Here is a 24269-nt window from a genome sequence, read left to right as displayed (position 1 = left end):
ACAAACCATTTTCAAAACCACATGCTACAGCTAGATCTTTAAAGTGGGACTCGAATATGTATGTTACGCGATCTATTTCTCACTATAAAAGATTTCCTGAGCTTGTTTATTCGTCACCCGAAGATCCGAACTCAAGTTACTTGGTAATCCAAGATGAAGAGTCTGAAACATACTCGTGTTTTGGGTTGAGCAAGAATCGGTATCTTGCACAGTTGCCGTTTCCCCAGAACAAAATACTGACCACGCGCTACTCATCAGGGACCGGTGAACATCATCATGTTTCGTACGATGAGGTTCTCTTAATTCCGGTCCTCAATCAACCACTATCGTCAAATCGTTACTATGCAATAAAACCTCATGGATCGCATAAAGGGTATGCATATTGTATACCTATAGTACATAATAAGTTGTTTTTTTTATTTTATCTAATGTCATTTGCTACTAAGGAGCCGTTTATTAAACGCTTAACCGGTAAGTACTTATTGGGAAATTTTTCTCACCGGATGAACATGACAAGGGCCAAAAAGCTTACCCGGTAAGAACGAGGATAAGGATGGAGAGTCTTACCCGGTAAGAACGAGGATAAGGATGGAGAGTCTTACCCGGTAAGTGAGGGTGACGACTCTTACCAGGGTAAACGCTTACCAGGATCATTGTTGCATGAAATACGTTTTGATGTACTACAACCTTACCAATAAAATAAATTATAGTATTGACTCCTAAAGGTAAGCACTTACCGGATAAGCATTTAGGTAAACAGCCCCTAAATCCCTTTTTTTATTGGAATTAAATTTAATCTAACATTCTTGTCGTTATTTTTTAAATTTAACATTTGTATTGTTATACTTTTTTATCCGTTTTTTAACTGGGTTTTTTTCAACCATATGGATATGAAGCTTAATTTGTAGTTTTACATGTAAAACTCCATTCGAGACTACGCATGTTAAACTTAATATGAAGCTTCATATAAAGTTGCATAGCTTCACATGTGAAGGTTCATATGTCAAATTTCTATATGAAGCTCCATGTGAAATTTCATATGAAGTTGCACAGCTTCACATGTGAAATTCCATATAAACTTATCAGTGAACAGATGAAAAAAGTGTAAAAACATGTATATAAAATTAAAAAAATGGTCCTTTTTTGATATAATTTATTTAATTCCAAAATTGAGTATTTTTAAATATTCTCGGTTTGAAAGTGAGATAATTCTTGTTAAAAAATAATTTAAGTTGCATTTGATTAATTTTGAAGTGTATATTTAACGAAATTATCCTTCCAACTTTTTGTCTGCTAATAGAAAAGATCATCAATTTGCAATATACTAGAAGAGTACTCACATAATGCAGCGAGATACATCTCGATTTTAATGTTTTGTGTTTCTTTTTTGTTTTAATCGATGTTATAATACGATTTTATATGATTTTGAGAAAACGATAATGTTTTTATTTTTAAATAAGATATAAATATAAAGACATCATAAAGAATTGAAATTTTTTTGATATTAGTACCAAACTAACTATTTAAAATTTCTTTTTTATGTATTCATTTAATTTATTTTTTTATTTTTTTGTTTAATATATTTTTTATAAAGATAATAATTAAGTGTTTTATTATAATTCAATGATTATCCTAATTATATTTTAAATTTTTTATATTCAAAATGAGATGCTTATCCTCTCGATTATATTTATCTGTAGTTAGTAACACGAATTCAAACATGAAGCTTTAATAAGTTGTACTTACGCACAATTTACTTGTAAACTTGAATTTTAAGTAATATGCATCAATAAATAGTACTCCATGCACAAAAAATGTTTTTAATATAGTATAGATAATCTTATTGTCATTGTCAATCTCACCGATTGATTAAATTGAACGGGAATTAGTTACTCAATTGTGGAGGTCTCTCGGGTGTCTGATCCGATCAGTCTCGTGATGAAGAGAATTCTGATCGTGATATGTTGTCATGTTCTTAACCTTTTTAGCGTTTTATTTGAATCATCTCCTATAAGTCGTGATATGTTTTCCGTGATATGCATATTAATGGCTTTTTTTAATTATTCTTGAATCTATTCAGTGACTATAAGGTTACACAAATACATATCATTGTTGTTAAACAAACTAACAGATAGTTTTCCAGGGAAGCGTATGCATGTTCAAAGGAGGAAGACATGGCACAATGTTGTTTTTGCAATTGTGTCCGCGATGTAAAACCAAGGCCGTTGGACCCTCAAGACATATACCAGCAGTTCGAGATCATTCCTTACCAAACATCTTGTAATGGTGATGGTAGCTTTTATGCCAAATCTCTCGCAGACGATGGTTTCCCTCCACATTTCTTAAGTAGAAAAGGTTGGAATATCTACACTAAAACACCTAAAAACTACGAGTTACGTGAAGCAAAAGGAATCAATGTCGCTCTTCGTTCTCGTCTCCCTGAACTAAATTTCCCACCCTCAACCAAAACTTCTAATCTTGTGGTTGTTGGCAAGTGGTATTGTCCTTTTATATTCATTAAAGAAGGAAGACTGGCTGATCAAGTAAAAGAGTCCGTCTTTTATGAAATGACACTAGAGCAAAAATGGGAACAAATTTTCGAACAGGAAAACGAGCATAACAAGGAAGAAAATATCGTATACGTGACGGCTGCATTTCATAGTGAAGCAGTTGCTATCGGTGAGAACCTCAGGGAGGCGACATGGGACGAGAAAAACGTGGTAAATGGAGTCGTATGGTTTAAGTCTCTTGGGGGTGATAACGAAAAAGAAGAAAGTGTAGGGTTGAATCTAGAAATTGTTGAAAGATTGAGGTGGGAAGAAGAAAAAGTTGGATGGGTAAGTGGTGGGAATAAGAGGATAGAGAGGGTGAAGAGAGAAGAGAAGTTTGAAGGGATTGGGGGGTGGAGGAGATTTGGTTGCTATGTTTTGGTTGAAAGGTTTGTGCTAAAAAGAATGGATGGAAGTTTGATTTTGGCATATGATTTTGGTCATAAACATCAAATTAAGACCATATTTGAATAAGATTTATGCATATTGTTTTTAGGGGCTGTTTATCAAACGCTTACCAAGTCATATTACTTTATCGGATGAATATGGTAAGGACCAAGAATCTTACACGGTAAGAGTGAGACAAGGACCAAGTGTCTTACCCAGTAAGTGAGGGCGACGACTCTTACCACAGTAAGTGCTTACCAGATAAATTGTTGCATACAATGTCGTTTTGGTGGAGTAAAATCTTACCCGTTAAGTAAATGATAGTGTTCCATTTTACCGATAAACACTTACTGAATAAGTGTTTGGAATTTGTTGTTTTTTCCTTTTCTATTTTGTAATTAAATAAATAGAATATTTGTTTCTTGAAATTTAAGTTTAGCTAAATAGCCATGAATTTTGTGTTAAAATATCATCTAGTTGTTCGAACTCTGTAAAAATGTTCTGTTTATGTTAGTAGGGAACACAAACTTGTGCAATCACCAAACCTGTATATCGAATTGGAACAAAGTAAGGGGGTCGTTTTATTGATACAAATTGGGTTAGCGTAGATTCATACTTTGTTTTTACTTTATTAATAGAATATAAATCTTTTTATTTCCCAATTAGCCAACCAACTCTTAAAAATCCTAGGAGACACTCAAACCCACAAAGCTCGAGCCACCTCCCCATCACACTTGTTATATCGGCTTCATCCCACTTCATCTTGCCAACTATACCTGATATAAAGCCGCTCTATAACAATTCAAGACAACAAGAAAGCAAGAATAGGATATCGATCAAGTGGTTGGATAAGAGTCACCATTATTAATTAAATAATTCTACTGGGTAAAATTTTCGATCATAAAAATAGTATAGTACAAAAGTCTTATACCCTGTAAGCATTAACTGGATAAGAGTCACTATCCTCATTAACAAGATTCTTGGTAAACAAAATAATACAATAAGATTGTTAATAAAAACCATCACCTCTAACTGGGACTGGGCTGGTGGTAAAAAACAACAAATATTTAATTACCTGATAAGATGAAATAACTGGTTAATAAATAACCCCTAAATTGTATTCGCATAAAAAATAAAAGAAAAATATGAAGCATGATTAAGATTAAATAATAATACAACTTACGTGTATGATCCATCAAAATGAATGTCATATGGACATGAAAGTGATGTTTTTGTCTTCTTTTTCTTTTTCAATTTTTAATTTTATTAAATTATTTTTTTATTTATATAGTTATAATTTTTTATTAACACTTAAATGAATATGTCAAATAGTTGATGAGCGTAGCTGAATTTTGTATGCAATTTTCTAACGGAGTTGCTTCTAGGGATGCTGGATGTTGGAGACCAACCACTAATGTTCCTAACGCTTTTCGTTTTGCTCCCAAAAAGTGTTGAAAATCTTGAATTGAATAATACACAAATATCATGAGGGCTCGTGTTGTTTGACGGAATATTTTTGATGAATTTGGATTTCGTGGAATGATTTAGAATTAGGAGGTTTTGAAATTGGAAGGATTAGAATACTTGGAGGCCGTTTACCAAATGCTTACATGGGTAAACGCTTACCAAGTCACATTACCTTACCGAATGACTATGATAAGAACCAAAAATCTTACCCGGTAAGAACGAAAACAAGGATCAACAATCTTACTTGGTAAGTGATAGCGACGACTCTTACCATGGTTAGCGCTTACCGGGTAAACTAACACATACAATATCGTTTTGGTGGACTCAAATCTTACCCGATAAGTAAACGATATGTTGAATTTTACCGATAAACACTTACCGGGTAAATTATTACATACAATAATATCGTTTTGGTGGACTCAAATCTTACCCGGTAAGTAAACGATATGTTGAATTTTACCGATAAACACTTACCGGGTAAGTGTTTAGGTAAACGGCCCTTATTGTGTTTGATTTATAGGATTTTGGAATGAAATGGAATTTCATTATTTATAAATAATTACAAAAACAAATAATAAAAATTATAAAAATAATTAAATTACTTTTTTTATAATTTGTTATTATAAAACAAGTGGTTTTTAATATAGTTTAAAAACATTGTTACAAACAAATCATATGAAATCGTTCAAAATACCAACTACATTAAATCTCATGTTTGTGTTGGTTTCAATTCAAACTTTCCTTTAAACCAAACATGAGATTGAAATGGAGTCCAATTTCGAATCATGATAAATCCTATAAAAAAAACCCGCAAACCAAATGGACCCTTGGTACACCACAAGATCATCGCCTTTAATAGAATAGCATTCAAATGAAAAGGTAAAAAACCATGTCAACCAACAAATGAAGATGATTTGTCTAAGGTTGTGATACATGTGAAACAAAATTTAGACAAGTAATCAGAGACGTTGATACGGACTTGCCTTTGTCTAGAACTAATAGACAATGATAAACATAAGAATTTTTCTAGACGGATATACCTTTAAAGTAATTCAAAGGCTTACAAAGTCGCTGATTGACCCAATGGAAAAGTCAAGACAGTTTGACTGGGGAAAGTCAATTGTATCAATTTGAATATAAAATGCATTTACCCCAATCGAATCAACCTTTTAAAACCCTAACCCTTAAGGGGCGTTTGGTTCACAGGATTCTGATGGAATTCGAATGAATTGGAATGAGCAATTCTATTGACCAAATTTCGTTCAGGCGTTTGGTTTACCTATGAAATGGAATTGAATTCCACACGTTCTACCATTCATGGATTTGGTCATTCCATCGCAATTGAGAAGAAATTCAATTCCATTTCACCCTATTTTCTTAAAAAAGACAAAATTATCCCCATCTTCCTTATTTGATTTGAACCACCGGAGACCACCACCGATTTGAACCACCACTGACCACTAAGGATCTGAACCAATGTTGACCACCATCGATCTGAACCACCGCCGACCCCACAACCGATTGAACCACCGGTCTAAACCACCGTCCACCACCACCATTTTGAACCACCATCGACCACCAATATGAACCACAATTCTAAGCCACTGCCGACCACCACCGTTCTGAACCACCACCAATTTGAACCATCGTCGATTTGGACCACCACCGCCCACCACCAATCACCACCGCCCACCACCAATCACCACCGTTGAACCACCGTCAACCTGAACCACGTTCTTTAACCACTGCCCACCACAAATCGACCACCACCACCAATCTGGACCATAGTAGTTGGACTTCAGTTTCAAAAAATTTAAAAAGAGTATTTTGGTCATTTACAGATATTACATTCTCATTCTAAAGCTACATTATGTAAACGAAACAAACAGATTTTAATTCATTTAACAGATTCCATTCCAATGTTTCGAACAAATGATCAAACCTGATAACATTCTATTCAAATTCTTTCAAATTCAAATTTCTTTGACAGATTCATTCCATCAAAAAATGTTCTTTGAACTGAACACCCCCTAATTATTCAAAAAAAAAAAACATCTCCTCCAACCGACCGCCTCTTTTTCTCTTTCTACTCCATCGCATCAAAATCTTCGAGTAGCAACAGCAGATAAAGAAGGTGAATCAACATCACCGAATAGCAACAAACAACAAATGGTGCATTTCTCAAATATTTCCAGAACACCCCTAAAAAATTAAACGACTTCATTTTTTAGAGCCCTAAAAGTTTTAATTGCGAGTGATCAATTGAACAATGACACAAGACGTCTCTCAAATCTACATAGGTCCGTTCCTACCAATAAGTGTTTTCATCCTTCACCTTTGAGGACTTGAACCAACAATTAATCACACATCTATATAACCTCAACCTCAACCACCTACGATAATCTTGCCCTACAATCAATCAATGGTAATATTAGTCTAATTATTATTTCAACAAATTAGATTTATTTATTATTTTAATGAATATTTTATTAGAAAATATGTGTAAAAGGTTGCATTGGGTATTGAAGTTGGTGTGATTTTGAAGAAAACAAGGTTGAAAGAGCTTTCTATATTTGATGGCTAAAGTGGGGACACGGACCATTGGCCGGTGCTTTTTACATATTCCACTTCGAATTTAACAAAGTTCAAAAGTATAGGGGCTGAAAATGTAACTTGTTGAAAAGGTGGACTAACGTGTAATTTTTTTGTTCATATTTAGCCCCAAGATTATGGAAGATGTCACAATGGACCCTCAATATCATGGATCTTCACAACATGACATTGACATAATATCAAGTTTGGTACATCTACATACAAGACCATTTGATCCATGGGCATATACAAATAGATTATAGATAGTTAAAATAAAAAATGTTATCAAAATATATATGTACTTCTATAATCATATCAATATGGTGGATCCAGGTTTTTTGTGGAGCGACTGCATCTTAAGATGGATCAAAGACCCATAAAAACGTCAATTGTGTTTCAACTGAATTCCACCTTTTTCAGGGATTTTGTAAGTTTACTTGATTGATTTCGAGAGACGTTTTCGATTTCTTGGTTGATTTTGAGAGATTTTTTTTTCTGTTTTCTAGTTGATTTTCATGAACTTGTTTTTGTTTTTTTGTTGATGTTCCTTATATATATTATAATATCCTAGAATACACCTTCAAAGTTTAGCAAGTCTACCTTCTAGATCCAAAAGAAATTTTACTTACGAAAATAAGTTAAATGGGTGTCCATGACCTCAATTTATTATAAGCTAGAATAGTTTAACTTCTTATTACCGGTTTGACACCGGTATAAGTTGTTTATCCAAACACTCAAAAATGCTTATTATCGGTGTCACACCGAAATAAGTCAATAAGTTGTTTTTATAAGCAATCCCAAAAACACCCCCTTATTCACAAAATAAATACAAATGACGCGATTAATATGATTATAAAAGTTAAACTATGTAATTGATGGTTTTTTTATAAATTTTGGTGAGAATTGCAGGGACCTGTTTTGTAATTGTTCAAAACAGTTGGGCAACTTTAGAATTATCATATACCTTTGGGAACATATATATTCGATAATCATGACCCGACATAATGTATTTACCCGAACTGACATGATGATTTAGCCCGACCCGAGTTACTAGTTGCTCCACTATGTTCTCCTAAAACCCTAACCACTCACCATATTTCTCTGCCATTTCCCCAAATTCTCATAAAGAGCGGGAAACATACGCAAAACATAGATACACCTTAAACACACACTCACTTCAATTTTACAATCCCATTTGTCTTTTAAAATGGATAATATGATCGATCAAGATCAGCAGTGGCTGATCAACTCACTGAATGCTACTCTTGACACTAATCAACAAGCTCGATCTTTCGCAGAAGCGTCTTTGAATCAGGCTTCTCTTCAACCTGGTATATATATATATATATATATATATATATGTATTTATGTGTGTAATTTGTTTGATATATACTGTGTGTGTATTTCTTATTACTGCTGCAATTCATCTTTTTTTCTTTTCTTCTGTTGAACTGTTTAGTACCGAGGATAATATATTCATAAGGTTCATTGAGCTCAATTAGGCTTTAATTGTGTTGTTAGTAATCTGGAGAAGAATCTTGGATTATTACTGTTATTACAAGTTCGTAAAGAAGAAGGAAAATGCTGTTTTTGGTGGTAAAGTTGCAAAATATATGATTAAAAGGGGGATCGTGATTTGGTGGAGTGAGGCAGCGAAGGACAAAGTATAAGTTTATTTATCATATTCTTGGTACAGACTGACAATTCAAGAGACGTTGTAGTTATATGTAATAGGAACCTCCTTGGTGATCAGGTCTTAAGGTCATCGAAATCTGGCTATTGAAATTCATTTTTGTACAATTGAAGTGGTTTGACAAACTTCCTTTACCAAATTGGTTGATTATGCGTGACAAACAAAATGTATCAACTCATTTTGTTTTACCTTTAACTGATTAATTGAGGCAAACCTACATTGCTTCCTTTTTAAAATCCAAAAGTTGGGTTCAGTCACCCAATTGTTAATAACTTCTAATTTTTGATGAAGTAAATTTGTTTCTCTTATGTAGTTCTGCTCCTCTAATATGATTAGGAATGCAAGCTATTTATCATACCAATGAAACCATCTTCTTTGCGTTCTTGTGATAAGATAAACAACTTTTTCTAGGAATAAGCTGAGCACTACTAGAAGGGAGTTTGATAACAAGGTCAATGAATTTGCATCAAACTGTAACGTGAGGGCATCCTGACATATTGGTATGACGTGTGACTGCAACTGTATAGAATGTTAAGGAATATGGAAAAATGCAAAACAAAAGCTGGTACACTTTGTTTATTACAAGAAATGTAATAAATACAAGTATGTTAGATGCTTTAAGGAATTTGGAGACATCAATGAAGTAGGGGTTGCTCCAGCTGCTTGCTTCTTAAAGGAAGTTAAATTGGGTTCAGCATCCATAAACCTAAAAATTAATTTACTAGTCTGTGGTGGTATAAGAAGAGTGATTTAAATTAATGAAGTTGATACAAACACCAATAAAAAAAGTGAAGCCGATTGAATAGTTGTTAAAACATACATTTTGTTTCCTTACTGCAATGTCAGTGAGTGTTACATTTAGAATATTTTTTTTCCAACCAAGTTGGAAAAACTTGCAAGGGATTTCTTTTGCATGATCAAGAGGATCTTGCTTCATTAAGTAAATTAAAACAGAATAAACTCAACACAGAAGTGCTTATATGTCAGGGATGTTGGGATCATCAAAGAAGAAACTATTTACATATCAAGAAGTTGGATAAATTGGGTTTAAAGAGAGGTTTTTCCAGGGATTTCTGAAACATTATGAAGTATGCTGAAAGTGACAGGATTACAGGAAATAAACGAATTCAAACTCGAGAGGCAACATAAACTGGGTCCTTCAAGCAATATTTTTCTGCAAAAGGCTTTACTGGGCAGATCTTATTTTTGGAATATTGACTAATAAATGAAAAAGTAGTGCTTTATCTTTAACTGGGAAAAGGTGTAGGAGCCTTCATTTTCATAGTGTCTGTCTCCTCCTGGTCAAATTTTATTCATAGTTCCAACATTGTCATTATCTATCTATTTCCTGCTTGCACTTTATATTAACAGTTGTTATTGTAAATCTTTGAAGGTTTTGGAAGTGCTTTATCGAAGATTGCTGCTAACAGGGATCTTCCTCTAGGATCCCGCCAAATATCCTTTTTGCCAGTAGTCAAAGTTGTACAGTGTCTTCCTATTATTGGGATAGTTGTATGAATTTGGTGTCACATTTATACACCTCATAGCGAACACAAAATTATCAGGTTTTTTCGTGCAATGATATGTTTCACATTGATACCCTTGTGAGAGTTAACCTGCTTTTACTTAGCTGCGGTTCTTCTAAAGCAGTTTATTAAGAAACACTGGCAGGAGGATGAGGACGGGTTTGAACATCCTGTAGTTTCAAATGAGGAAAAGGTCACTCTTTTTTTTCCATCTTTTCTTTCTCCCAAGTTTCAAGCAAATGCAATATAGTGAAGATCGTTACTTCTTTTTGTTGGTTTAAAACTAATTGCCTTGATGTCAAGGTCAGAACTAGTGATGACTACAAACAGTTCTGATTGTTGATGGTGACATTGCGACCTGTAAAGATCATCACTTGTTTTTTAGTAAAATTTTGTGCATATTCTCTGCCCAAATTCTCTTATTACACCTTTCCTTTATTTGCAGATAAGAGTTCCAATTTTTCTTGAAAAAGGCAAAAATGTAAAAAAATTGACTTGATAAATCTTTATGAAGGTAACAGCCTCTAGCAACTCTATCTGGATGCTTATGACCCATACAGTAGCTCAAAACTAGTAGATACTAAATCTGCCACCCACCCAAGTAAATGGAAATGCTATCACTGAAACTAGTTAAAGGATATGTGCTTACTAGTTACAGTCGAGTATTACGAGGCTTTATTTTCTGTGGCTAAATCACATCTAGTTTATTGCAAGTTTTCCAATTATTATTCACTGTTTGCTGAATGCATCCAAAATTCCTAATTATATGCTGTTTACATTGTCAGGCAGTTATACGTGGTCTTCTGTTGTTATCACTGGATGATCCTCATAGAAAAATCTGCACAGCTATTAGCATGGCCGTAGCATCAGTTGCACATCATGATTGGCCAGATGAATGGCCTGAGTTACTCCCCTTCTTGTTGAAGTTAATTAATGATCAAAGTAATACAAATGCAGGTAGTCCTCTTTGCGACCTTGTTCATTGAGAAGCTTGCTTTTCTTTCATTGTTCTCCTTTTTGCAGTATGTTGCATCATCTTTGTTTGTTAATTTATGGTCGACTATATATACATGTATGCTGTTTCTTGAGAAAGTGTCTTAGTTATGTTTTTAAAAGAGAAAGTGTGTTTTCAAACTTGACAAATAATAATGTATTTTAACATGCGCTATAATCATGACGATGGTTTAGTTAAGTTGGAAGGTTTCTATATTAGAACTTCAAAACTTCAATACCAGAATTAATATTATTATACTACAATTTATTTTGTTGTAAAACTTGGCCATGATTTTTTGGTAACTGTGTTCCATTAAATAGAGTTTATATTATTACCTTTGTTCTTTGATCTTGGACCATCTGGTCTTGTGCTTTTTGTATTCAGGAGCTTTCCTAGTAATAGGAAAATAGTTTTCCCTAAAATACTTAAGTTACCTTCCACACTCAATTGGCAAACATATTCACCGATTCACCTACATATTCATATCAATGACTCTCTATATCAGTACGCAGAATAGGGCCCCTTATGTTTATCTTGAAACAGTTTTACATGGATAAGTACTGAAGTGCTTGATCACCATATCTGGGTTGCTCCAACTATGACCAATAGACCTAGATGATTTGGAAGATCTAGTCAACTGGTGTGATGTGGACATAAACTTGAATATATTTGGATGGGCCATCTTTTGTTCCATGTGTAGATCTCCTATTATACCAATCAAAGCTGTGTTGGGCATCTATACTGGCTATTCCAGGTACCTGGTGGTGCTTGATGAGCCAATTTAAAGTACACCTGGCTCCTCATTTTCTGTGCTCTAGGATCACCTTAAGGGTAACTATATATAGATGCTGTTCTTTGAGAGCTTTTTCCTCAAATTTTATTATGGCATGTGTATATTAACTTGTTGATGCTCCATCTGTTCATGAAACTTATTGTGTTCTTGCCATTCCACGGCTGATGTATTTGGTATAATTTCTTAAAATGTCCAGTTAATGGGGCTCTTCGATGTTTGGCTCTTCTCTCTGCGGACTTGGATGATAAACTGGTGCCTAGAATAATACCGGTTTTGTTCCCATGCTTGCATACTATAGTTTCATCACCCCAGGTTAACTCTTGGTCATGTTATAAACTATTGCTTTTTCTCTTTTGGAAGTATAACAACTAAGAATGCACTCACATACTTTCTAATATTAGTTGTAAGGACTGTGGATTGCTTTGCATGGTTTAAAACCAACATTTCACTTCAACTTGGAGCTGCTGCCGACTTTGTATGCCCATTGTATGTTGCATGATTTTTCCATCATCTCTAAAATAAAAAGATCAATCGAATGCTGTGTGCGATATGGGCATGCAGTACACTCATTTAATTGTTGCACTAGCACTCCAACATTGTCTTAATGGTGACTGATGACTATTTTCACACCAAGGAAATGCTTAATTTGTCTAGTATACGAAAAATAGGATTGTCTCTACTGGTAACATATGGTCAATCAAATCTTAGGATTGTATGAAAACTCAACAGGGTATAAAAATATTAAACTATTACACAAATGCAAGTAGTGAATGTCCTAATCCCAACTCAATGCTTGAAATGATGCAACATGACCTAACTACTTGGTAGAAAGCTCTCCTAAACTAATCCAATGCAGATACTTAAAAACAACACACATAACTTCTTCTGGACAGCAGAAACAGAGCTGCAGAAAACAGAGCTGTGAACAGATTTGGAAAGATGTTGAAACAGACTGTCTAGCATGTACAAAATGACTATGGTGGACAGCCTGTAGCAGTGCAGAATTACAAGGGGTAGATGAGATTATCCTAAAATAATACAACAAAGATACAACCTTAGGTTATTTGTCTGGGAGGCATCAAAAGTCTTGTCCCTTCATGATCCCAGAACACCAATAACGTGATAAAGAGCTAAGTGTTATTGATGGCAGTGGAGAATGCACCATAGGAAGAATACCATGGTAGTGAAGAACAGAGAGTTCCTCATCCTTGGGACACAATGCAAACACAATTAATTTGTTGATGAATATGTTGTTCATTGTAACACTTTTGTACCATAATCAAATAGTTGTTTCAGTCCTGAATCATGGTTAGTTTCTATTGGTTAACTAACACAATTTTTTTAGTTAAGTTTAGCACTAACTATTTAAATTTAATATAAAACAAGCTAGAAAAGGAACATAAATCAAGTGAATTAAAAATGAATATGAAGAACTCACACATATCTAGGGGTGTTCGTGGTTTCATTTAGACGGTCTAACCCACCTTTGAACAAACCAAACTGCAAGTACAGTTTAAGAAATTTTCTGAACTATGCGGTTTGGACCAAACGTGTTAGACTGGACCACAAAAATGCGGTATGACCGGTCTGTGCGTTTTGGGTTTATTTTTGGCTTTGACTGCCTATATCATTTCTTTTGTGATTCAATATGTTGTATTTTTGATTATGGCGCACATCAATACTTGTATACTCCTATTCCTGGTAGAGGAGTAATTGCAATAGAAGATTTTTTCCTGTACCATATATAAGAAAAGATGCAAATGATGTTGTTTTCTTATGTAGTATAGACTTTACAGTTGGTTCAAATTTCAATTTATGTGGAATATTAATGGCAGATCTATGACAAACCGTTGCGCACAAAAGCTCTTTCGATAGTCTATTCTTGTACATCTATGCTGGGGGTTATGAGTGGTGTATACAAGGTACTTTCTGTGTATTCACATCCTTGGGTGGTCAAATTGATCTTTTATTTTCTTTCTGTGATGAAAAGAATAAAATGCTTGTATTGAGAGCTTGTTGTTTAGACAGAGACAAGTTCATTGATGTTACCTTTGGTCAAAGTGTGGATGGTCGAATTCTCGTCCATTCTTAAAAATCCTGTGCAATCTGAAGATCCAGATGATTGGAGCATCAGAATGGAGGTATTTATATCTAAATATATTGATCTTTTGCATACTCTATAGTGGAATGTGCAATCACTTGTCATCTTCTATTCCAACATCAGGCTTTGAAGTGCTTGAGCCAATTTGTTCAAAACTTTCCAAGCCTGGCAGAAAGTCAATTTATGGGTAAGTTTGTCTTCATCATGTTACATCATCCTTTCTGCACCAATATATCCTTCTGATTGATCATTTTGCTATTGTTTATAAGACTCAAAAGACTTCTTTTCCAGAGGTTCTGGTTCCATTGTGGCAAACATTCGTGTCATCTCTTGCCATATATGAAAGATCTTCAGTCGAAGGACTTGAAGATTCATATGAGGGAAGATATGATTCTGATGGTTCAGAGACAAGCCTGGAATCCTTCATTATCCAAGTAAGAAGTTGCTTTGTATTTACAACTTCATTTCCTTTGCACGTGTCGTTGAATGACTTGATAAACAACAGGCATGCCATGTTATGTAACATTTATAGTATGAGTTAAGTATTTGTATGTCGTCTTGCTTGATTGTAGTTTGAAGTTATGGTATATTAATGTATTTTAACCTCCTATTTTATTCTTTTGCCTATCTGATCCTGCAGTTGTTTGAGTTTCTATTAACGATTGTTGGCAGTAAAAAGTTTGTGAAGGTATGTTTAAATTTACTTTTAACGTTTGTCTCTATTGCAAGATTGTAATACTACCCTGTGAGATGTTCACTGCATTTGAATATATGATCATCTGCCAAAATTTATTCTTCAGGCTTTTGGAAATAGTATGCAAGACCTGGTCTACTATTCAATTGCTTTTCTGCAAATGACTGAACAACAGGTAAGTTATGTAATGCTTTGTACTGTTCTTCTATTATTATGCATTGGCCAACTATTTCCATTCACATCTTGCAGTTTGTACTCAGCATTATACTCTGCGAAAGAACGTTTGATATTAATTTGCGATGATATATACACTCTTTTAGGAATCTGTGTAGAGTTTTTTTCTCTAAGGGCTATCAGAAGTATTGATTTTTGTGGTGTTCATCAAGTAGATGGCGAACATTCCACCCATTTGTTAAGTATGTAGTTTAAATCAATGAGAGGTTGGTAGTTAAGCAGTTAATTCTAAGAACCCAGTGATTGATGATTGGAGAGATGGAGACCTGTTATAAAATATATGAGGACATCTATAGTCCTTTCTGTAACGAGCTAGAGTTGTAGACTGAGCGTGTAGCTATAAGATTAGCATGTTACCGGCATTTTCTAGTTACTTTGCTGGTTTGTGAATATGACATGCCTTACTAAGTGCACGGGTTGTGTAGCTGTTCTTTTATATCTTTCTTGTGAGATACACAATAATTCTACTTCAGTGTTTATATCTGTCCTGATCCCATGCTTATACATTAACAACAATGACAAACATTCTATCTAAGCTAGTTGGGTAGGCTAAAAGTGAAACTACAATAGATTATAAGACAGTACAATGAGAAAGCAAATATGAAATGGTGAACCCCTGGGATTCTGGTACATGAATGACATTCTTCCCCTCATTCATATTTATAGCCAGCTCCTGATCTGATGTGTATGAACATTAGAATTTAACTTAACCCTTCACTAAATTTTAGTTCTTCATTGTTCTTTCCATTCTTTTACATATGCAATCATCTCAATCCAGGTTCATGCTTGGTCACTGGATGCTAATCAGTATGTTGCCGATGAGGATGAGAATACTTATAGTTGTCGTGTTTCTGGTACGGGATTCTTCCCTTTGCAATCCCTTTTCCTCATTCTGGGAGTCATTTAATACACTAACAGTTGTAGTAGAGCTCATATCTTAGTATGGTCATTGTTTCCGCAGGCTCTCTTTTGTTGGAGGAAATTGTAATTTCTTGTGGAATTGAGGGAGTTTATGCTATACTGAATGCTGCCAAACAAAGATTTGATGAATCTCAGCAGGAGAGGATTAAAGGTTCTGCTGATTGGTGGAGGGTATGCCTTAGTAACTTGTATATGCTTTTACATTCTAAATGAGACTTTCTATATGTTTTCTTAACTATTATATGCCAGACTATATCTTTATTGTAGAATCAAGTAGTCGTGTTTGATGCTCTTTAAGTTCTATGCTTAAGGCATTTCGTCGGTGATCAAAGAACCAAAGAAGCTTGGTAATTGAATCCCATTACTCTTGCTATTGGGTGTGAATGACTTATGAAGTCTACTCTTTTATGCTTTCTTCATTCTATTCGCCAAGTGTTAATCCTATCCGGTTGTTTCTGGAGAAGTAACAATTGGATGGGTAATGATCCTGTTCTAGTTTCAGCTCTCGATAGACAACGAAGTCCATCCTTATTCTAGATGATATCATAGACATCAAATAGTCTACCCTTCCATTATAACGACGAGGCAACTTTTTTGGGATAAATTAAGCATTAAAAGTTGCTAGAAAATTATCAGCATTAAATACGTGAATCTGTGGATTCACGAATTTGTTATATCTTAAGTTGTTAAGCGTTGGACCAAACTTTTGCTTTTGCAATAGGTCATGTGATATAAAAAATTAGACTATTGCTTATCTGAATATCCTTATCTTATTAATTACTATTTCTTTTTGTTTCTTCAGTGGATCATAGTAAATTTATGAATGTTCTGACATGTTTCCTTGCGTTCTATCCACATCGCTCCTTTAATTGTAATTTTCCAATCCTAACTTTATTTGGGACGTAACTTTTGGCAGATTAGGGAGGCTACTCTTTTTGCTTTGTCCTCTGTGTCGGAACAATTGCTTGAAGTTGAGGTTTGTACTTTTCTTTGTAGTACCTACTGAACACTATATAATTTGACTGGGAATGATAATTGGTTTGCTACTTTGAGTTTAGTCATTTATAAAGCACAATATCTTGTCTATATTTATTCTCAGGTTTCTGGGCCTTCTGGAGTCAATTTGGGGAACCTCTTGGAGCATATTTTTACTGAAGACATGGCAGCAGGTGGAGTTTTGTTTAGCTATATTGTAATTGCTTTCATATCACTAACATGTTAATTGATTGGTATTTGTTGTGCAGGTGTACATGAATATCCCTTTCTTTATGCTCGTATGTTTTCATCGATTGCAAAATTCTCATCTGTGGTAACTATCAAAGATTATTCATGTACCTTGTTTTATGTCCTTAAGAACAAGGTTCTCATCTATGTGTCTCTCACTTGCAGATCAACCATAGTGTTATTGATCATTTCCTTTATGCTGCTATCCAGGCAATCGGCATGGATGTGTAAGTTTTTTCCTTCTACTTATCATCATTTCAGCAATGTTCAGATGATCACTTCAGATTTAATTTTTAAATTTCAAATGATAGGCCTGCCCCTGTCAAAGTTGGTGCATGTCGGGCACTTTCCCAACTCTTACCTGACACAAACCAAGGAATACCGCAGCCTCATATATTGGCTCTATTTTCATCACTTACAGAGCTTCTTAAGCAAGTAATATAGCACTATGATTTTTCTTTTGTCATCGACTATGAAGGCAGTCTGTTTCTGAACATGTAACATTCTGCAGGCATCTGATGAGACAATGCATCTTGTTCTTGAAACACTCCAAGCAGCTGTGAGGGCAGGTTGGTGTGTTATATAAGGAGCGAGTGGAACAGTCTTTCATTTTTCATTCCGAGTTGAATTACTTTATTTACATGTCATGGAAACTGCTCATTGCAGGTCATGAAGCTGCTTTGTCAATAGAGCCTGTCATTTCTCCTATTATACTTAGCATGTGGGCTTTGCATGTTTCGGACCCTTTCATAAGCATTGATGCACTTGAAGTTCTGGAGGTAATTTGGTTAGATACTAAATGGTGGTGATGAACATGTGTGTTATTCTCAGCTGCTAAAGTGTTATGATTTACAAGGTGATTTTGTAAAACAAAAATTTTCAGTTGCATATGGTGAGATAGACATGCATGTTGAAATTAAGATGATGGGATTGTTATGCATGTGTGGCTTTCTATCTAAAAGATATTATCACTCATTGTGCTGAAGAAGTATACTAAAAAATGGCGGTTAACAGCCAACTAAATTACAAACATTTATTCTTGTTATTGATGTTGTCAACGTAAACATTTTAACAGCTGTTCCAATGAAACTTTTACGTTAGGCAGAGATATAGAGGGCTGGACTTGGAGGAAATGTGATCCTATCTTGAAGTGTATCTGCATGGTTCTTGCTTTTATTCTTGTTTTCTACGAAATGGTGTCAATGCTGTTTTCATTGTATCTTAACCTTAACTATGCTCTTCTGTTCATGATTCGGGTATCGTTCTGTTTGTTGGGAGAGGGCTCTGATTTAACTCAAAAAGTGCTAAAAGATAAAAATTGAAGATGAGACCAGGACAACTTGCTAATTGTCTACAGTAGTTAAAGATGATAAGAAAATTTGCAGTGTGATTTGGCAAATTTGAAATCAAAATATATTGGGAAAAGACGGTTAAAAAATGCTAAGTGAAACAAATCATTTGTCTATTGCGGTACATGTAACAAGCCATGATTGTTTTAATGTAGGTCATGAGTACCCTTCGAAATTCATTGTTAACGTAGCCAATTGTCTTTTATTGAAGACAGATTGTTTTAATTAGTCTTTTGAGGTGTACTATTATTGTTGTACTTAGGTGAAGGTCTGTCATTAACATATCCAATTCCTTAACAGGCAATAAAAAATGCTCCAGGATGTATTCATCCTCTTGTTTCACGTGTTTTGCCATATGTGGGGCCAATCCTCAACAAAGTACGTTCCTTTAATTATCTCATTGAAATACTAAATTAGTTTTGAGGCATTTTACTAACATGGGATGAATTGCTTTCTGGTGCATCTCATGTCTTTTTCTCAGCCTCAACATCAGCCTGATGGTTTAGTTGCTGGTTCATTGGATCTTTTGACAATATTACTCAAGGCAAGTTATAAAATATAACTGAATACCATTTCACCATTTTTTTTCTTTCCAACTTTATTGTTTATTTCTGACTTATTTGGTTCTCACTGTGATATATTATAGAACGCACCTAGTGATGTGGTAAAAGCAGTTTATGAAGTTTGTTTCGATCCTGTTATACGCACAGTCCTTCAGAGTGATGACCACAGTGAAATGCAGGTTTAATTTTATAGCTCAAACCTGAATTCTATTAAAGCTTTCCTTCATCTATGCAGTTATACCCAACTCATGATTTATTGCTATTTATTAAAACCAGAATGCAACTCAATGCCTTGCTGCTCTTGTCTCTGGTGGAAAGCAACAATTGCTCGCTTGGAGTGGTGATCCCAGTTATACAATGAGGTGTTTGCTTGATGTAGCTTCAAGGTGGGTACTTCTATATTATTTTCATCTTTGTAATTCTTCATCTAATTGGAGTTCTGTTTCAAGTGCTTTCTAAACATTCAAATATACATCACTATCGTTTTCTTTCTCCAACTTGTTATCTTCTGCTTTTCTATTCAAATATGCAATAGCTTCTTTTCTTTATTTAATTCTTCTCAGGGAAATGAATAGAAGTATAAAACATAAAAATATACACTTGACCCAAATAAGTAAAGAAGGGCAGTCCTTGTCTGGACTTACCTTTTGGGAATAGGGGCTAGGGCTAGGCTTACCCTCAAGCAAATGTGACCTGGTCTTGCCTCTTTTTCTTCTTGGCCCACCAAGCTCAAGCAAATGTAACCTTGTGGATTCTTTTGTATTATCATAATGAATTCCCTTCAAACTAGTGATTATCTTAGAGAAATCTAATCTATTTGCTTGTTTGTTCTGGAAACATGAAATTTTGACAGGCTTCTTGATCCAGATCTAGAAAGCTCTGGATCACTTTTCGTCGGGAACTTTATTTTGCAACTTATTCTTCATCTGTCCTCGCAAATGGCACCACATATAAGAGACCTTGTTGCTGCTCTTGTTAGGCGAATGCAATCTTGCCAAATTGCCGGATTACGAAGCTCATTACTTCTTATATTTGCAAGACTGGTATGTCCTTGAAAAGCACAATTCCGTCAAGTCCATAAGGCTCATTAATATAGTTCGTATATGTTGTGTGGTGACTTTAAAGAAGCTTTATTTCAATAATCTTCATGCTCTACCCTTGATGCTGTATTCTCCTGAAGTGAGTAGTATAGCAGTTCTAACCTTGATCAAAGCGGCATAACCTCCAAACATTCATCTTTAGGTTTACATCAGCTTCATGGCTGCTATGCTGCAGAGTAATAATAGGATACTATTAATATTGTTATCATTCTTTTGGTTCGTTAGTGTATATACTTGGATGAATTGGCATGATACAATCTATAAATACGTTATACACTATTTTATGTGTTTATTTTTTTATTCATTAAACAGGTTCACATGAGTGCACCACACGTTGAACAATTTATCAACTTGCTGATCACTATTCCTGCTGAAGGATACACTAATTCCTTGTATTATGTTATGTCAGAATGGACCAAGCAGCAAGGCAAGCATTCTTCATTTCAATTGAGCTTTTTTTTTGCAATGGGTTGTGCATTCTGTCATTCTATAGCATACATCATCAGCTGAATGGTAGTAAGAGAATGGTGTTAAAATGGATACACTTGAGCTGTTATATCTGTTATATAACCATGGAGCCAAACTGAAAATTTAATACAACTGCAATCCAATACAGGGGAAATTCAGGGGGCCTACCAGATTAAAGTCACAACAACAGCTTTAGCTTTACTATTATCATCTAGGCATGTTGAATTTGGAAACATCAATGTTCAAGGCTATTTGATGAAGGTTTCTTTCCAATAATTTTTTCACCTGTTGTTTACATTACATCCCTTCAAGAACTCAATCAGTTCCATGTGAACTTCAAGTCCTCTGCAGGGATTACGACTCGTTCAAAGGCTAAAGTTGCTCCTGACCAGTGGACATTGATCCCCCTTCCTGCAAAGGTTTTTACTCCTCTACTGAATATTGTATTTCATACGAAAAGTTTGGAGAAGGTAGAGGGTTGGCAAGGGGGAGGGGTGGAGAGAGGACACACGTTACTAAAGCTTTAAGTGAGATAGAGTTGTTTTGGTTTTTTCTATTTTTCATGTCTTTTAATTTGAGTCTTAGGGGCTGTGTAAAACGCTTACCCGGTAAGTGCTTAGCGGCTCATTTTGCCTTATCGAATGAACTTGACAAGGATTGTGAATCTTACCCGGTAAGAGACATAACAAGGACCGAGAGTCTTACCCGGGGATGACTCTTACTTGAAGTGCTTACCGGATAAAAATGTTCCATACGATGCCATTTTAATGGACTAAAATCTTACCCGGTAAGTTAAGTGAAAGTGTTGACTCTTACGGTAAGCGCTTTCCGGGTAAGCGTTGGGTAAATGGCCGCTTAGATTTTTTGCTCTTACTGTATGTCTGTCTTTGTTTTACTTCCTGCTCTAGTAGTTATCAGTACTGTGCTTTGCGATCCCCTGTTTGTTTGATGTTATGTCCCTCGTATGTCATTGTCTTTTTGTTGTGCTCACTAGTACCTATTGCATGTTTCAACAGCCTCTTGTCAATCTTATGTTACAATGCTACTTTTTCTCTCATGCCTCCTTGTGTAGTTTAGTTTTGTTTTGCGATCCAGGGATCTTCACAGAAGCAGGCTCTCTGCCCTTTGGGGTAGAGGCGAAGTGTTGTTGAATATCCTGGGTTTGTTTGGTTTAGCTTTTTATGCAAAAAGTTGGCTAATGTACACAAGTCATCGAAATAATTGCCTAAGAAACGGCATCACAACTTTCAGATTGATGTTAAAAGGTATTCTGTACCAATTAATACGTTCTCATTGTTTGTAACCATAATATGTTTTATACAATGGGCCAACTTTTGAGGAGTTCGTATTCGTTCATCATACTGCACAAATGTCGTATTCCAGCATTTTTAGTTTAATGATCGAATCTGATAAACATAATCTTTCCTTGTGGTCAACATAGATTCTCGCTGTACTGGCAGATGTCTTGCTTGAGCTTCAAGAACAAATTTTAGAAGACGACGATCGGGTATTTTTTTCTTCCTGCTTGTCATAGATGTTGGTAAACCATGCTATTTGGCTTTAGGCTATGTTTGGCAAACCAACTGTTAGCTAATAAGTACCGGTTAGTCACATTTGATAAAAACTAGCCCACAAGTTATATGACCTAAAAGGACATGTTTTTGGTCATTTATGTAAAATATAAGGGCATAACTCGAAAAAAAAGCCTCTAGGCCTATTGAAATGCTATCCGAAAACGGGTCTTTCCAATAAACTTAAAAAAGTAAGGGGCCGTTTACCAAACGCTTACCCGGATAAGCGCTTACCAAAGATTACATTATTGGATGAAAATGGTAAGGACCAACAATCTTACCCGGTAAGAGCGAAACAAGGACCAAGAGTCTTACCTTGTAAGTGAGGGCGAGGAATCTTACCATGGTAAGCGCTTACTGGATATATTGTTGCATACGATGCCGTTTTGATGGACTAAAATTTTACCCGGTACGTAAATGATAGTGTTAAATTTACCCGGTAAGCACTTACCGGGTAAACGTTTGGTGAACGGCCCCTAACTTTTGGTGATTATAACGAAGCCATATTGGTTATGCAGGATAGTGATTGGGAAGAAGTTGAAGCAGGAGATGCAGAAATAGAGCTGCTTTATTCAGCTGGCACCACATCTTACAGCAGACCCTCGCATGGCTATCTTGATGCCATGGCCAAAGCATTCAATGAGGTCTGCAACTCAACCGCCCCCCTGAACAAAAGAAACTGAAAATGAATATGCCAGAAAACACCACCACCACTTCTTTTCACGTGGACTAAACATAATTTGTTGTAGTTTTAACTTCTGTATGGGTTGGTTTAATATGATTCTATTTCATTTTTATATTTACTTATAGGACGAAGATGATGGTTATGACGATGACCTACTCAGTGCTGCTGATCCCCTCAACGAGGTTCACTTTCTGTGCAGAATTTATAACACCTCTTTTTGAAGACATAAAAATTATGATTTTAGGCAGGCAGCTTTATGTGTGTGTATATATATATATATATAATATTTATGGCGAAGGGTCGTGTGAGAAGGAAAGCTATGGTGAGAAGCGTAGGAAGAGATTTGAACCCTTGATCACTTTTAATCTCATGTCCACCCATGAATTGCGCTTTAGAAGGGAATTGATCCGGTGCATTTCGGTGCACCTCATTGGCGTTGACATTCAATTAGGATTGATCCAAGGGTGGAGATCTTTTCTTACGCTTCTCACTGGAACCTAACTCTATATATATATAGTCACATTTCCTCTTGTGTTTATCAGATTAACCTGGCAAGTTATCTCACCAACTTCTTTAGAGAATTCTCTCAAGGAGACCGACCACTTTTTGATCATCTTTGTCAGGTTTTCATTCTACTTTTCTTTTATTTAATTTTCTTCCGTCAATTTTATCTGTTTTATTCTCAACTCAGCCTCACGAGCCCTACTCTGTGTGGGATTCACTAGGTACGTTATGTAACTTGTTCTAATATTGGGCGGAACATTGCAGAGTTTGACACAGGCTCAGAAAAAAGCTATACAAATGGTGGTGAGTTGATAGCCATGAATTCGTTGTGTACCATTAATCGGAGAAATTTCATTTGTCCAAGGGTGGTTGTAATTTTTGCACTTGGGGTGATAAAACGACATCCGAGTGAGTTTGTACATTGCGGGTAATTTATCTCTTTCGGTTTTCTGTTTTCTGTTTTTTTCTTCTTATGTTGTTTCCATTTTTATTCCAAGGGTGGTTGCAGCCAAGGTCATGTCCTTGAGGATGTTAATGTTTGTTGTAATCACTGTAACTTAATTAACTTCCCTTTGGGTGGCAACATTAATTAATATTTAATAGTGGGTTGGGTTCATTGTTAGTTTCTTTCAAAATTCTTTTTGGGGTCCAAAGATCTACTACACCAGGGGTCGTTTACCTAAATGCTTACCCGGTAAGCGCTAACTGTTAGGAGTCAACACTATAATTTATTTTATCGGGTAAAATTGTAGTACATCAAAACGCATTTATGCAACAATTTACCTGGTAAGCGCTTATTCGGATAAGAGTCGTCAGCCTGACTTACCGAGTAAGACTCTCCATCCTTATTATCG

The 24269-nt window shown here is 35.2% G+C and overlaps 2 protein-coding genes across 3 annotated transcripts; both read left to right on the top strand.

Moving 5' to 3' along the window:
- Nucleotides 1-3474, top strand: LOC112527951. Its single transcript, XM_025138815.1, has 2 exons — nt 1-373; nt 2144-3474. The coding sequence occupies exons 1-2, from the start codon at nt 57-59 to the stop codon at nt 3021-3023; spliced, it is 1197 nt and encodes a 398-aa protein (XP_024994583.1). The 5' UTR covers nt 1-56; the 3' UTR covers nt 3024-3474.
- Nucleotides 3475-8119: 4645 nt separating this feature from the next.
- Nucleotides 8120-24030, top strand: LOC112528135 (importin-9). 2 transcript variants are annotated; one of them, XM_025139071.1, is made up of 33 exons: nt 8120-8326; nt 10082-10143; nt 10315-10407; nt 11000-11171; nt 12198-12313; nt 13837-13923; nt 14026-14142; nt 14226-14289; nt 14394-14536; nt 14743-14790; nt 14903-14971; nt 15809-15884; nt 15992-16122; nt 16868-16927; nt 17051-17120; nt 17196-17260; nt 17341-17402; nt 17487-17610; nt 17687-17744; nt 17842-17954; nt 18825-18902; nt 19006-19068; nt 19171-19266; nt 19364-19473; nt 19941-20130; nt 20500-20614; nt 20804-20916; nt 20997-21074; nt 22097-22162; nt 22745-22870; nt 23037-23093; nt 23454-23534; nt 23680-24030. In XM_025139071.1, the coding sequence occupies exons 1-33, from the start codon at nt 8203-8205 to the stop codon at nt 23725-23727; spliced, it is 3075 nt and encodes a 1024-aa protein (XP_024994839.1). In that variant the 5' UTR covers nt 8120-8202; the 3' UTR covers nt 23728-24030. The 2 variants fall into 2 exon arrangements, with proteins under 2 accessions (XP_024994839.1, XP_024994838.1); XM_025139070.1 differs by having other exon boundaries at nt 23637-24030.
- The last annotated feature ends 239 nt before the right edge of the window (nt 24031-24269 follow it).

This window comes from Cynara cardunculus (assembly GCF_001531365.2).
Source record: "Cynara cardunculus var. scolymus isolate 2C chromosome LG 15, CcrdV1, whole genome shotgun sequence".
Lineage (NCBI taxonomy): Eukaryota > Viridiplantae > Streptophyta > Magnoliopsida > Asterales > Asteraceae > Cynara > Cynara cardunculus.
This window is presented reverse-complemented; position numbering and strand designations above follow the sequence as displayed.

What these genes read in the sequence shown, in the direction of transcription:
- LOC112527951 (XM_025138815.1), top strand. Translation starts at nt 57, where the DNA reads ATGTATGTTACGCGATCTATTTCTCACTATAAAAGATTTCCTGAGCTT. An exon ending in CCTCATGGATCGCATAAAGG is followed by an intron (nt 374 to 2,143) that starts GTATGCATATTG and finishes ATAGTTTTCCAG; the next exon opens with GGAAGCGTATGCATGTTCAA.
- LOC112528135 (XM_025139070.1), top strand. Translation starts at nt 8,203, where the DNA reads ATGGATAATATGATCGATCAAGATCAGCAGTGGCTGATCAACTCACTG. An exon ending in TTACAGAGCTTCTTAAGCAA is followed by an intron (nt 17,611 to 17,686) that starts GTAATATAGCAC and finishes AACATTCTGCAG; the next exon opens with GCATCTGATGAGACAATGCA. An exon ending in CCAAGCAGCTGTGAGGGCAG is followed by an intron (nt 17,745 to 17,841) that starts GTTGGTGTGTTA and finishes TGCTCATTGCAG; the next exon opens with GTCATGAAGCTGCTTTGTCA.